The sequence below is a fragment of the Grampus griseus genome (genome assembly GCF_964374135.1).
Source record: "Grampus griseus genome assembly, chromosome: 18".
Lineage (NCBI taxonomy): Eukaryota > Metazoa > Chordata > Mammalia > Artiodactyla > Delphinidae > Grampus > Grampus griseus.
In genome coordinates this window covers 31,478,386-31,494,648 of record NC_139012.1, presented here as the reverse complement: position 1 = coordinate 31,494,648, position 16,263 = coordinate 31,478,386, and the positions used below count along the sequence as shown (strand labels likewise).

At 38.0% G+C, this 16,263-nt stretch overlaps 1 protein-coding gene across 1 annotated transcript in view; it reads right to left on the bottom strand.

Annotated features, from left to right (window-relative positions):
- Positions 1 to 16,263, bottom strand: part of KLF12 (KLF transcription factor 12) — a 444,681-nt gene that overhangs the window by 287,205 nt on the left and 141,213 nt on the right. The window contains exon 2 of the mRNA XM_082675656.1: positions 15,238 to 15,301. Coding sequence (XP_082531782.1) covers positions 15,238 to 15,270 — 33 coding nt within the window. The 5' untranslated portion in view covers positions 15,271 to 15,301. The remainder of the gene's footprint in view (positions 1 to 15,237; positions 15,302 to 16,263) is intronic.

The window sequence follows — 16,263 nt, the reverse complement described above, 5'->3', positions numbered from 1 at the left end:
GAAATGGAACTATCAAACAGTGCTATTTAAGTGTTGCAACAATATGGGAAAACAACTGGGCATTATCTAGTATAGCTGAAAATGTGCATACTCTACAATCCAGCAATTCTACCCCTAGAGATATACTCCAGAGAAACCCTTCTACTTGTGTACCAGGACACATTTAAGTGACTGTACACAGCAGTATTGTTTAAAATAGCAAAAAAGCTAGAAAGAATAAAAATGTCTATGGCTGAAGAATGGATAAATTACAGTATGGTCATATAATATAGTTCTATTCAGTTGTGGGAATGAATAATTTTACCTACACGTATCAGTGTGGATGAATATCAAAACACAAAATTTGAGTAAGAAAAGCAAGTTACAAAGGAAAAGAGTATAGCACTACTCATCTGATGTCCCAAGACAAGTAAAAGTAAACAATATATAGTTCCTGAATACATACTTATATATGATGACAAGCATTATAAAAAGCAAGGAAAGTACAATAAAAAATGCAGGATAATGCTCATGCCTGGAACTAAAAGGGGTCTTTAAAAATATTGGAAACATTCTATTTCTTAAGTTGGGTTTCTCTTTATCATTATGTCTTAATAACTTACATATACATCCATCACATATATTCTTTTACATCTACCAAAAACTTCATAACTTCAAGAAAGCATCTACCCCTACTCTTTCAACTAGAAACACATTGTTTAAATTGATTAAATAAGAATTTTCAAAGTTATTGATTCTGAAATAAAATGACTGTTAGCTAGAATTTGCTTTGTTAAGACTACATAGTCATCACACAACACAAGCAATTATTTTAAGAATCAAAATTTAATTTGCAACACCAAAGCATAAGAAGAAAAGTAGAGGGGAAATCCTTAGAACACTCAACTTACCAAACTAAAAAAAAAAAAAAAAAAAAAAAGCATATTATCCATTAAAAAAAATCATGTTGCTAGATACATTAATATAAAATTTTGGGGCTACCACAGATGCATAGACTAATAATCATAAATATTTAGTATAGGAAAGTACCCTCTTCATATCTGTTATTTTATTTAACCATAGTCTGAGCAGTAAATTCAGAATATTTTTGCCATGTCATCAGCATAGCTGTGTAGGGTAACTGTTTAGGAAAATCCTGCCTTGCCATTTTCCACATAGTTAGCTCCTGTAAACCAGACCTTTTCCCTCAACCACTTTTCCACTTACTGGAAAAGTCAACCTTAATAAATTTTCAGTGTTTCAGGTTTTGTGTGACCCATTTGCCAACTTTTCAGGGCCTCATCTTTGTCACTCTTCCATCGCACATGATCACATGATGACAATCTTTAACACTTTTTTCAAAGAAGGAAAAAGTGAGAGATCAGACTCATTTTCTTTCTCATTCTCTTTCTTTTATCCTCATTCATCCTCCATCCATCCGTTTATTCAAACGTCCATTAAAAAGATATCCATCCATTTTGCTTTAAAATCAAAAATAGGCAAAAGTTAAACCTACTTGCTTAAACTGGGTTTTAAAAATCCGTGAACTACAAGTCACCACGTTCCCTTTAGCCTTCCTTTCTCCCAAATCTACCCCTCTACACTGGGCTATGTAACCATAACCTTCAGCAAATTGCTTCATTTTTATTGATTTTTTTCCTCCTATTTACATTAATCCACTTGAATGAGATATTTCTTATAGAAACATCCAACTCCAAATTTCTACATTTCTAAGATATATGTTTGAAATTTTCAGCATTGCTTGAGAAGAAAAATCTAGAAAACAGCTACTCTTTTTTTATTTTTTAATTTTTTTAATTTTTATATAATTTTAAAGGTTACTTTCCATTTACAGTTATTATAAAATATTGACTATATTCCTCATGTTGTAAATACATCCTTGGGCCTATCTTACATCCAGTCGTTTGTACCTCCCACTCCCCCATCCCTGTACTGCCCCCCCTGCCCACTGGTAAGCACTAATTTGTTCTCTGCATCTGTGAGTCTGGAAAGAAGCTGCTCTTGAGGGCAGCAATAACATCATCCCTTTGAAGCACAGACCCTGCATCCTGAACTACTGAACAAGACTGAGCCAACATAAAAAGAATAACAATTCGCTAACCCACTGGTCCCATTTAGTCTCCCCTCTCACCCGGTCAACATATTTCAACATGGAAAGAGCAACTAACGTTACCAGCAGTTTCTGCTGGGGCTTTAGTAGTATCTGTTTCACAGTTAGAGGCAAAGTAAGATGGAGACTTAATTTCTCATTCAAAAAGCACTAGAGACTTCTCCACTGTAATTAAATTCTTACATACAACAATGTATATTGTTTCTGGCAGAACAAAAAATAAATGCTGTTGCATAATTGATTAGAACCAGGGAAGAGACCTCAATTCACACTGAGTTGCAACACAGAAATCTCTTGGCCTTTTCTCTCTTTGCCGCCCCTTGATTATTTACACCAAGCTGGCCAGAAGTGGGCTGGGGAACTGCCAGACTGCATGCCCGGGGCCACCTCTGAATATCTGATATCTCAGTTTTTCTTCCAACTCTATGAGGAGAATTAAGAAGTGAGGTGAGGATACAGTGATTACCTAGTTAGACAAGCAAGCATTTCAGATGCATAGATGTCCTAGAGTAGAACCAGAAGAAATTATAAATGGAAATCATTTAGTTGCTTAAAACAATAAATTCTGCTTACTCTCCTCTACCTGTAATCACTCAACCTCTCCTCCCACACAAATATCGTCACAAGTAGCTCCTCCACAATTATTTCTCTACTGGGGCCTTTCTAAATGGCACTTTTAGAAATGATGTACAAATAAATGTTTCGAAACAAAGATTAAATGTACGCCGTTCTACTATCTGCAGTGCAACCTTACGCAAGTCCCTCAGGATGTCAGAGAATGATAAAGGTTGTCATGGATGGAAATAACATATCTAGCCAGAAGCCAGACACCCACCTATTTCCATCATTTTCTCCTTTTTAGAATGAGTATATTCTGGAGGAGAGAAGAGTTTACAAGCATAAATAAGATACTCTGTCCTTCATATCTATAGGTTGGCGACATTAATCTCCGTGAAAAGTAGTCACCACTGGAAAGAACTGAGTCCACAAAGGGAATAACCAGATCAAGTGTCTCAATTCATGTGATCTTGGTGTTCAAGGACTGTGAATTCGATCTGCAATTCAATTTAAAAGGAATGGAGTAATTAAATTTAAAAAGTAATTAAAACTCAGAAAAATCTAGCAAGCGTTACCCATAAACTAGAATCAATCAACCTCTCTCTTCCACACACACACACACACACACACACACACACACACACACACACACACACACACACACACACACACACACACCATGTAAATGTAAAAATATAAACTGGCATATTCTACCAGTATCTGAACTTCTTTTTTTAGCAACCTAATTGTTCTTACTCTCTATCTGATTAGAATGCTATTTCTGAATTTACTCTAAATCACATATCAGAGTCAAGTCCTTTCTGGGGTTATGGATGGAATTCTGGGAACTGAAGGCAGGTTACCTTCAAAAGCTTTTCTTCTTTTTCCCCCCGAACCCAGTAAAGGGCTAATACCCTCTCCCTGTCTACCTTCACCCACCTCTCCAAATGCTCTCCTTTACCTCTGTTCCAGGAAGGCCCATCATACAGGATTTCCTGGTCCTGCACCAGGGCTCAACACAGACCTCCGGGAAACCTCCCAGCACAGGAGAGTCGACTTGTGAGATAACGAGCCACTTGCCCTTCCAGCCTGTTGCACGGGCCTCACCTTTCTTGGTGCCAGCATGCTCCTACTTCGGCAGTCCCGCTGGTGTTGCCCTTTGCCCTCTGACACCACCCCCCGCCGCCCCCCATCCTCCCCTCCAGTCTTAGCACCTCCTGTCCGGAACCGGGCGTGAATTAACATATGCCTCCTCGTTAGCTGCTCTCCAGCAATTCTGTTCAGTTACAGCCTGTCACCCTCAACTCTAACGTACGCTGGCCCTGGCATCATTCATTCTTACTCTGGATATAATCTCTCAATCTCATTCTTGCTCATAATTTTACTCTGAACTTTACTAGCTGGATAAGCCCCTAACATCCGGATGACCCACCTAATTTCCACCATTTTATATCAGAATCTCCCCTCTTCTCATGCTATGTTCGATCTTCCTATGCTCTCAAAGCTCCCCATGGCCACACGGCCCTGGCTTGAGCCTGACCGTTCTACATTATAGATGGACAGTCAAAGTCCAGGGAGCAGAGTGATCTCAGCTACTAATGACACCAAAAACGAGTCAAGTACCACATGAGGCCACAAACGATCCTGCCGTTCCTCAAGAGGTGAGCAGAGCTCAAAAACAGTGAATCCAGGCAGGTGGTTGTCCAGAGCGGGTGAGACTTCTCTGTGTGCGACATCATCTCCACTACAAGCCTGGGTCCCAAAGACAGTGCTTCCGTCCTTGGACGGGAATGGAAGGATCAAGGAAAGAGGACGTGGATCAGAAAAGGTACGACATACAACACTCAGGTGGAGGGAAGGGTGAGGAAGGAGACTCCTGCAGGAAAATGGGGAGAACAGGCAACGTGGGACTCAGTGCTGGGTATGAACTGTCACAGCTTAGCTGAGCTCCACCTGCATGGTCCAGCACTGTCTTCCCTGCAGGGTTCCACAGCTCCTGGGTTATAAGGGACACCGTGGTGAGACTCAGAAGGCAGAAGTGCGGCAGCCCTCGTGTTCTCACCACACTTGGAAGATCAATGCAGGGCTCAGGGGCGGGTGCAGCTCGTGCCCGCTGTCACTCTGTGCTTGCACACCATGCTGGCTCAGGGGTGGAACGAGCCCCCCAAATCTCCATCAGCTTATCTGATTCTCACACGAGATACTTGTGACTCGGAGAAGGCGCCAGCTTCCCCTGCAGTTCGCAACATCCTTGAGGAGACGGAGGCTGGTGAGCAGTGAGGAGTCTGTGTGGACTCAGCTCACCCTCACGGCTTCCGTTCATCCCTGCTCTCCAGCACCTCCTGTCACCCTTTCTTCCTGACTGCGTGCCCTGCTGACGTCAGGCCTAGCACCCAAAATACAGAAGCAACAACCACACCTAACTTGCCTAACTAGCTCCTAAAATCAGACGAGGTCAAATCCTGATACTAAATTCCATATTCTCTACCATTCCCGTGGTTCTGTTCCTCTGAGCCAACCCTAGCTCCAGGAAAAAAGCATGTTGAATATGAATAACCAACTGATTCTTGAATTGGAATATTTGTGAGTCTTACTTCCATTAGGCCTTAAGGTATACTAAGGACTAAACTATAAGATAAAGAATCATACTCATTGTTGAGTCAATAATCATTCATGATTTTATTAAACGTCTCTTTAGAGAACAGTAAGAGATTAATTCTCAGCTAACATCAACTGGAGAGAGGCGAAAGAGGTTACAATTTTTTTTAAATGCACAGATGTTGTTAATAACAAAATTAACCAGATAGATATTATATTTCAACAAATGCTTTCAATAATCAATCACTACGTTGCTTTAATACTCTGATGTTCTCATTAAATCAAAACTGGTTAACTAAAATGGTTATGTTTAAAAGATGCTCATATCATTTTTATGATCACTCCTGAAAAGTTCTAGTAAAACGCATTATATAAACTACTTGGGTAATGTACCCTAAATAGGATGACATAAAGCTTAGCTGAAGAGCCACTATAATCAAAGGGCCGGAGAATGAAAATGAGAGAGAGAGAGAGAGAGAGAGAACACAAAAGTACACCAGAGCATGGGAGACAGAGAGAGAGAGACATAAAAGGGGAGAGAGACAGAGGGGGAAGCAAAGAGAAAATCATTTGCACACATAAACGAGCCTCAACAGATTTTGGCTGAAATATTTAATGGTATCACTGAGTATTACATTTATCCTTAACTCCAAAAGGAAATTCTGCAGGGCACTTTTGTGACCAAGAGAAAGAAAATATACTTTTGTGTTTACTTAGAATTTTTTTTGAACAAAAAAATTGTGACTTTTACTCCTATTTCTTCCAGAAAATGTGACACCATCATTCGAGGCCCAGGTCAAAGGTCACTTCACAAGTGAAGCCATCACCAGCTCCCTAGGTTTCATTATATATATTGTAGCACTAATCATATCAGATAGTAGTAGCTCATTTGCCTGTCCCTGAGATGATGAAGCCTTGAAAACAGGGTCTAAATATAATTTGGCTTTGTAGGCCTGTGTCTAACAAATAACATACTCTAAGTATAAGATTACTAGATTCAATCAGACTACAGCATAGGTGTCATGATTAATTTAATGTATCAACTTGACTGGGCCACAGGGCACCCACGTTAAACATTATTTCTGAGTGTGCCTGGGAGGGTGTTTCTAGATGAGATTGGCATTTGAATCAGTGGACTCAGTAAAGCAGATGGCCCTCCTCAGTGTGGGAGGCCATCGTCAAATCTGTTGAGGGTCTGAATAGAACCAAAAGTGGAGAAAGGGAGGATTAGCCCTTTCTCACCTGCTTAAGCTGGGACACTGGACTTCTCCTGGCCTTGGATTCACACCACCGGCTCCCCTGGTTCTCAGGCCTTTGGACTTGAACTGGAACTACACCACTGGATTTCCCAGGTCTCCAGCTTACAGATGGCAGATCACGGGACTTCTCAGTCTCCATAATCACATGAGCCAATTTTTACAATAAATTACATATATTATATATATATATGTATATATACACACACATATATATGTGTGTATGCATACATATATATATATATATATATATATATCCTATTAGTTCTGTTTCTCTGGAGAACCCTGCCTACTACAAAATAAGCTGTCAACATTCTGTGAGGGAAATGAATAGCATGTGTACCAACCACTGGAGTATATCCAGTGAGTGCAAGGATTTTATTTCCTCCGAGAGAAAGCCAGAGGTATCTATTTCTTATCAATACAGAGCAACAACTTAGAAGTCCCCAGTCAGATCCTGAAACTGGAAGCTGACATATTAAGTCAGAGACCCGGTACCCCCTGGTATGCAGGTATGTTCCAGCAGTATCCTCAGTCCAAGGAAACAATATAGATACAATTACTGGCCTGAACAGCAAATCTTCCTAAAGCAAATGGACATAATTAACGTGACTTAAAATGATGAAATGGCTATTTTAACGAGCACTTAGTAACTAGCAGACAATATGTGAACGCTTTAGCATTTTACTCACTTAACTTTCATGACAACTGTATGGACGAGACACTACTATCATCATCATCGTCATCCACATAGGACTGGTGTGACAATGAGCTACAGAAGCAGGTGAAGCCCTGGCAGAGCTGGGACTGAAAGCCAGGAGGCCTGCATATAGAGCCAAGCTCTTAAACACGTCAGCAAGTTCAACAGTCTCCATGGGTCCCTTAAATGTACCTAAAATGCTACCTATTAGAAACGGTGATGTTAAGGCATTTTTATACCCTTCCTTTAAAACTCACTGAAAACTTTTAAAGCCAATTTAGAAAAAACAAACAAACAGAGAAAAACTCCATCTTAAGTGAAAGTAAAAACAGTCAGAAACTCAGACTGCCAATCAAAACATACTCATCGAAGACTGTGAAATCTCGGAGTCCTCGGGGAACGGATGCATACCTCCTCAGACCTGGAGCAATTTCCTAAAAGTGAAGATCACAGCGATGAAATGCCTATCCAGTGAAAGCAGAGAAAGTGGTGCTAAGAGAGCAAACACACAGATGCAGCATTTTCTAGAGTCTAGCTCCATCATCCAGGGGGTCACTGAAGTGCCAGAAGTGCAGGAGCCTTTGTCTCCAGAGGCTCTGCTGTACAAGGGCAATTGAGGGAGGACTCTGGAAGTAACACCTTTATTTAGAGTATCCGAAACAAGAAACGCAAGACAAAGATTTGGACTCATCTAGCACATGCCCAAAACTGTTGGTGCCCCTGTCCACAATACTACCTGCCATACTGGAAACTACCGGCCCCATTCAAAGATAGGTAAAAACCAGAGAGAGGCCACAAGGGAACTGTGCATGAAAGCAGCAAATATTAAAAGCCAGAGAGAAATGTAAGCAAGAGGCCAGTGAAGAACAAACACCGCAGGAAGAATTACCCAAGGAAACAGATGAAGAATTTGGATAAATAGCACCACTTCACAGGCTCAAAAATAATAATGGTTCAAACAAAAGGGTCTTGCTTTAAAAGAAAATAATATTCAGGAAAGTACAGGGCTCAAATGTTAAAATGCAGGACATGTGAAACAGATGAAAGTAAGCAGACAGAGTTATGAAATACTACAGAGATGATAATTAACTCCAGGAACTAAAAAGTAACAAAGAATTTGACTGAAAAGATAGTAAGAAAAAATGCTGACTGGGAAAGCACAGTTAAGTGAAATAAAAACGTTAAAGGTGAAGACCACAGATACAAAACGCCAAGGAGAAACATTATACCTATCTTCAGGGTTACTAAACAAGAGAACAAATAGAAAAGACACCTTAAATATAATATTTAAATCTGAAGACATAAAAACAGAGTCTACTTCTCAGAGCTGAATGGGAGGATCCAAGAAAAACTGACACAGAATGATAAAAACCAAGAAGCAAAACTGATGAAGTTACTGAACTTCTAGCTTACTAAAAATAGTCCATGGACATCTGAACAAAAAGCAAGACAAGAACAAGTGCAAAGACCAGTTTGCTTCAGCCTTCACAGTGACACCAAATACCAGATGACAGTAAAGTAGTGTTTCCATATTTCTGAGAAAAATAAGAATTAATACTAATTGGCTTTGATAATTACAGTTAACAATCAGAAAATAAATGTTAATAAACCTAAGTTTTAAGAAGAGAGTAAAACAAGAAGAGGGAAAAGAGTTAGAAATGTCATTAATTTACCCATCTTTCATAGCAACAAGTCAAAAGATGTTTGAAGTTAAATTCAGTCATTAAAAAAAATCCACAGAATTATCAGAACTCAAAGTTTTTTATTTTCTTTTTCTCTTAATTCTCAAATGATAGCATCACTTTGGTGAAAGGACGTTAACTTGAAAATAATAAATTCCTTTGGTTTAAACTCAGCTTCTATTTCTTCCATTACATCAGAAGCAAACAAAAATAACTCTATATTAGAAATACAAAGTACAAATATGATCCTATTTTTGTAAAACCATCTCTCTTTACTTGTATATACGTACACAGAGAGGCTGCAAAAAATGCTCACCAAATACTAATAGGTGTGAGACAGGGAGGTGATGGGACTTTGCATGCTTTAATGTTTTCAAATGAGCAATACATCATCTTTTCAAAGAATAAAGCCATTATTCTACTTCAATAACTGCATAATCTTTCTCAAATCCCTGTATATCATTTTGTTCTCGTATCCCAGGTCTAAGAAATCAGACACCCAAGGGTGATGGGACTTCACCGAAGAATGACCTCACGCAGGACTATATTTTAATAAATATGCTCTACACCTACTAGTTTGGATCATTATCACATCTACTGATTAGGCTCAATAAAAGGAATAACTTTTAATATAACTAGATATGCCTGGAAACAGGATGAACTGCCACATGCAGTAGGAAATTCCAAGCAGTACTCAAGATATAGCGCTGAAGTAACCAACCAACTCTTATGGAAAGACAGCCATGTACCAAGCACAGATTAGAGTCAATGACCTTTGTGGGCACTTCCAATTCTGAAGATACTTGACTTTGTGATGTGACGTCATACAACAAAGTCATGAATCTCTGTCTTATGCTGTATAAATAATAGTAGTAAGCGCGACCCACACTTTTAGAACTCTACAGCTCTGAATTACTTTCATAAATATGTCATATTTTCTTTCACCCCATAACGACTCTTGAAATAGGTAGGACAGGTGTTATTAGTTCCACTTGGCACTTGAGAAAATTAAAATTCAGCAAGAAGTCACTGGTCCAAGATCATACAGGCAGAGAATTGCAGAGCGAAGACTTGACTTTTTGTGATTCCATGTTTACTGCCCAGGCAGCTACTCTACATAAATGTACAGTGGCCTAGCGCTGACAATATATTTCACTTACATCAACTGGGGCTTTCTCAACAACTATGCCTACTTAGCTCAAAATGGAAGAAAGGCTGGATTGTTGCTATTACAGTCTTTCTACCTTGAGTGAAGAAAGAGCCTTGAAACTTCATGGAAAACAAATTTAAAGTAACCACCCTATATATGCCCATCGCTATGAAGCAAACTTTTTTTCTGTAGGGAATTAAAGCTTTCCCAGAAAGGCCTGCTATCGTCCTCTTGCTTTCCAAATCCAAAAAAGGAAAACTTACCCACTGTTAACGCTGAATGGTTTAAGCAGCTGTTCATCAGAAGTAGTCACAGAGCAAAAGTTTGAACATGAAGTCTGATAAGCTGGACTAATGTATATGCATGCATATGTTTTGGACACCTGCTCTAAACCAGCTGTTGAGAGCACTTGGGAAACATACTGAAATGGATGGAAAACAATGGAGCAAAGCCAGGTTTGTGGAGTCAGGTCCACAAACATTCACAATGAGAGCAACTGCTAAAATATGTTAAAGAGCACATAGACAAGGTTTTATGCCGATATATGTGAATAGAAAATAATGGATAACTGGAATCTTTTTAGAATTTATTTAATGTTATCTAATGGCAAATGGTAAAGCGACAAATCCAAGTGCAATGAAATGGAGTAAAAGAAAGAACTTAAAAACTGAGTAAAGAACTTAATGTGAATATATACACACACACATATTTTGATATAAATATATTTATATATTATTGATTAATTGATTGATTGACTGGTTGAAAGAGGAGATGAAGGCAGCACCTGAAAATAAGACTATTGATACGGCCACAAAATAAATTTTACAAATGCTATTTAGGCTGTTTAAATATTAGAGCATAAGCAGGAAGGCATAGCATGATATTCTGTGGCTCTTGGCAAGATTTTATCACTGCTGGCAAACTGGAAATGTACAAAATAGTTTTAAGAGCCATATTCAAATCCCTTTTCAATTATGTAGACAGTGGCAATGTTGCATCCACTGCTGACATTTTAAAAACGTCATCTTAAAACTGACCTTGGGAATATACATGAAATATAGAAGAGATAAATTTCCAAACTGCAATTTTCTCTCTGAATCAGACCTTACTAAAACTAACAACACCTGATTCAAGCAGGTTTAAAAACAAGCATCAATGTACTCTTTGTTCTAAGGCATCTATAACTGAAAACACAGATTGAGAAATATAAGGAACAGCAAGAAGAAAAACATAATTCATTGGGACAAACACATTAAGTGAAATACTCACTGCTCCTTCCTCTATAAAGACTTCTGAACTCATGAATTATGAGCTATGAGGCACGATCACTTAGAATGAATCACACATAATATATTATACTTAATCAAGATAATATTTTCAGTCTACCCTCAGGGTAAGTATTAACACAAAGATTCTCTTTGCGATAATCTTCAGTTGTCATAAAATTAGTTACAGAGCAATGACACTGTCAAAATGCATAAACTTACAAAGCTGACACTGATCCATTCAAACATAAAAATTTAATTACAAATGAAAACATAAATATAAGATCAACATCATACGTAAGAAAAGGGATAAGTACTTTCTGCATGATAATGAGTGAAGGTTTCCATGTTTACGCAGCGATGAGTCAGGAAAATTTGAATTTACTACATTTGCCCTATTTGTCTTAAGGAGTATAGAAAATTGTTTAACGTTACATTATACATGAAATTATCAATGGTTTGCTGGAGCTAGCTCATCTCCAGCTCATGAGAGCCAATTGTTAAATTTTAAGGAATCTTGCAAGCTCTTTGTTAAACCATTGAAACCAGCCGTAGTGGGAATATTTACACCATGGGAATTGACAAATATTACAGATCAGGCCTCCCCACCCCATGCCCTAGAGCCAGTTTACTAGCACACCACTAATCCATATACAAATAAGTACACAGTACAATTAATTCTCACAAAGTAAATGTACCCATATAGGTAATACTGAGATCATAAAAAAGAACATTACCCAGAAATCTACCTTATATCATCTCTGAATCAAAACTCCCTCTAGAGGGCTAAAAACTTTCCAGAAACAAATACAACAAAGGAGAAATTTTAGCAAGGAAAAAAGGAAGGCTTTTTTTTTTTTTTTAAGATGCCACATACATGTAAAATCATACAGTATTTGCCTTTGTCTTTATTTCACTTAGTATAATGCCTTCAAGGTCCATCCACATTGTCACAAATGGTAGGAGTTCCTCATTTTTTATGACCGAATAATACCCCACTGTGTATATATACCACATCTTATTTATCTTTTCATCTGTTGACAGACAGGTTGCTTCCATGTCTTGGCTACTATAAATAATGCTGCAATGATCACGGGGGTACAGGTATCTCTTCAAGTTAGTGTTTTCATTACCTTTGGATATACTCCCAGAAGTGGAACTCCTGGATCATATGGTAGTTCTGTTTGTAATTTTTTGAGGATCTTCCATAATGTTTTCCATAGTGGCTGCACCAATTTACAGTCCCACCAACCAGTGCACAAGGATTCCCTTTTCTCTACATCCATGTCAGCATTATCTCTTATCTTTTTAATTGTGGCCACTCTAACAAGTGTGAGGTGATATGTCATTTCTCTGATGACTAGTGATATTGAGCATCTTTTTATGTTCCTGGCCTTTCAGATATCTTCTTTGGAGAAATGTCTATTCAGACTTAGGACCATTATTTTATTCAGTTATTTGGGGGGGTTTTGCTATTGAGTAGTACGAGCACCTTCTATTCGGGGATATTAACCCCTTATCAGATACACAGTTTGCAAATATTTTTTTCCCATTCTGTAGGTTGTCTTTTCATTTTGTTGATGGTTTCCTTTGCTGTGAAGAAACTTTTTAGCTTGATGTAGTCCCACTTGTTTATTTTTTATTTTGTTGCTTGTACTTTAGGTGTCATATCCAAAACATCATTACCAAGACCTATGTCAAGAAGCTTTGTTCCTGTACTTTCTTGTAGTAGTTTCATGGTATCAGGTCCTACATTTAAGTCTTTAATCTATGTTGACTTAAGTTTTGTAAGTGGTGTAAGATATGGGTCCAATTTCATTCTTTCATACATGTATATCCAATTATCCCGGTACGATTTACTGAAGAGACTGCCTTTTCTCCATTGAGTATTCTTGGCTCCCTTGTCAAATATTAGTTGACCATATATGTTTGGGTTTATTTCTGGGCTCTCGATTCTGTTCCATTGGTCTATTTGTTGGTTTTTATCCTACCAGTACCATACTGTTTTGATGACTATAACTTTATAGTACAGCTTGAAATCAGAAAGTGTGATGTGACATCTCCCATTTTTTGTTTCTCAGGATTTCTTTGGTTATTCAAGGTTGTTTGTGGTTCCATATAAATTTTAGAAATGTTTTTTCCTACTTCTGTAAAATACATAATTGGAATCTTGATATGAATTGCACTGAATCTATAGATGGCTTTCAGTCATATTAACATTTTAACAATATTAATTCTTCCAATCCATGAACATGAGGTACCTCTCCATTTATTTGTGTTTTCTTCAATTTCTTTCATCAATGTCCCGTAGTTTTCAGCATAGAGATCTCCTAAAATGTATTCTTTTTCATCTCCTTAAATTTATTCCTAAGTACCTTACTGTGTTTGATGCTATTGTAAATTGAATCAATTTATTCCTTTTTCAGAAACTTTGCTGTTAGCGTATAGAAACGCTACTGATTTTTGTTATGTTGATTTTGTATCTTGCAACTTTACTGAATTCATTAATCATATCTATCAGTTTTTTTGGTTGAGTCTTTAAAATTTTTTATATATAAAATCATGCCATCTGCAAATAAAGACAATTTTACATCTTCCTCTGCAATTCTGATAACTTTTTTCTTTTTCTTACATGATTGCTCTAGCTAGGACTTCCAGTATTACGTTGAATAGAAGTGGTGAGAGCGGACACTCTTGTCTTGTTCTCGATCTTAGAGGAAAAGCTTTTGTACTTCCACCATTGAGTATGTTAGCTGTGGGCTTGTCACATATGGCCTTTATTATGTTGAGATATGTTCCTTCTAGGCCTAACTTGTTAAGACTTTTTATCATGAACGGATGCTGAATTGGAAGAAGGCAATTTCAAGTGAAAGATATAATCTGGAAAATCATTTGTAAGTATCTATGAAGGTGGGCTGGCAGAAAAAGACACGATGTACATTTATTTGAAGGTAGCAGGAGCAATGGGGGAAGGAAAATATGAAACTGTATGTGTTGTGCAGCTATATAAAGAGTTATGAGGCACATGCCTCTGTACTAGACTTTATGAAATAGAAATGGTTTAACATATTGTCATTTTCTTAGTATTAATTGATGATGTTTATATTATGACCAGTATGAAGTACACAAAAAGTTCAAATAAATACTACAAAGTGATAGCCAGCACTTGATTACTGTTGAAATTCCCAGGATTTTTTTACCCTCTAATTTACACCAGTATTTGTCTGTGAAAAAACAAAGTTAAAAGCCTTTCATAATCATCCCATGCCCTTGATGAAAGCCAAGACTGCAGCTGCAAAGAGGACAGCATTGACAGCAATCATATGCCATAGAGCACTAGGATTAGGCTTAGGCTTGTGGTAGGAATTGAACAAAATCTGGCTTTTTTTGTTTTTGTCCCAGTGATCAGTTGTATCAAGTGTTTTTCCATTTTTTAATTATTATCTGAAAGTTGATTCTTAAACCAGCTTCAGTTCCCGAAACTGACAACAGCTAGACTTGAACAAAGAAGGGCTGCCTCTTTATAATTTTTTTTATATATTTAAGGGTTTAAAAACAAAAATTAGGGCTTCCCTGGTGGCGCAGTGGTTGAGAGTCCACCTGCCGATGCAGGGGACACGGGTTCGTGCCCCGGTCCGGGAAGATCCCACATGCCGCAGAGCGGCTGGGCCCGTGAGCCATGGCCGCTGAGCCTGCGCGTCCGGAGCCTGCGCTCCGCAGCGGGAGAGGCCACGGCAGTGAGAGGCCCGCGTACCGCAAAAAAAAAAAAAAAAATTACACTTTATAGATAGATGAATGTCTCTAACCATTGACCTCTGTCTCACAGTCAGACAAAGAAGTGCTCTAATGAGAATAACTGCCCAGAATTAATGTTCAAAATAGGACTGCCACTGCAATTATACAGTTTGACTAACCAACCTTTATTGTTTTCCTCTTCATATGGATATTCATTCATCCATTTGTTTCCAGAGTCACATTGATCCTGCAAGAAAAGCACACACAAAAAAACCAAATAATTAGAACCAATAAGGGGTTAATATCCAAAATATATAAACAGCTCATACAACTCAACATCAAAAAATAACCCAATTAAAAAATGGGCAGAAGATCTGAATAGACATTTTTCCTAAGAGGACATGCAGATGGCCAACAGGCACATGAAAAGATGCTCAACATCGCTAATCACCAGGGAAATGCAAATCAAAACCACAATGAAATATCACCTCACACCTGTCAGAATGACTATCACCAAAAAGAACACAAATAACAAATGTTGGCAAGGATGTGGAGAAAAGGGAACCCTCATACACTGTTGGTGGGAATGTAAATTGGTGCAGCCACTGCGGAAAACAGCATGGAGGTTCCCCAAAGAACTAAAAATAGAACTACCATATGACCCAGTAATTCCCCTCCTGGATATATATCTGAAAAAAAAAGAAAAACACTAATTCAAAAAGATACGCTAACCCCAATGTTCATGGCAGTATTATTTACAATTGCTAAGATATGGAAGCAACCTAAGTGTCCAACAACAGATGAATGGATAAAGAAGATGTGCTATACATACACAATGGAATACTACTCAGCCATAAAGAATGGAATTTTTTCATTTGTAACAACATGGATGGACTTGGAGGCTATTAACGCTACGTGAAATAAATCAGACAGAGAAAGACTGTATGATATCACTTACATGTGGAATCTAAATAATACAACAACCTAATGAAGATAACAAAAAAGAAGCAGACTCGCAGATAAAGAGAACAAACTAGTGGTTACCAGTGGGGAGAGGGAAGTAGGGAGAGGCAACGTAGGAGTAGGGGAGTAAGAGGTACAAACTATTATGTATACAATAAGCTACAAGGATATGTTGTAGAACGCAGGGAAAACAGCCAATATGTTGTAACTATAAATGGATTGTAACCTTTAAAAATTGTGAATCAC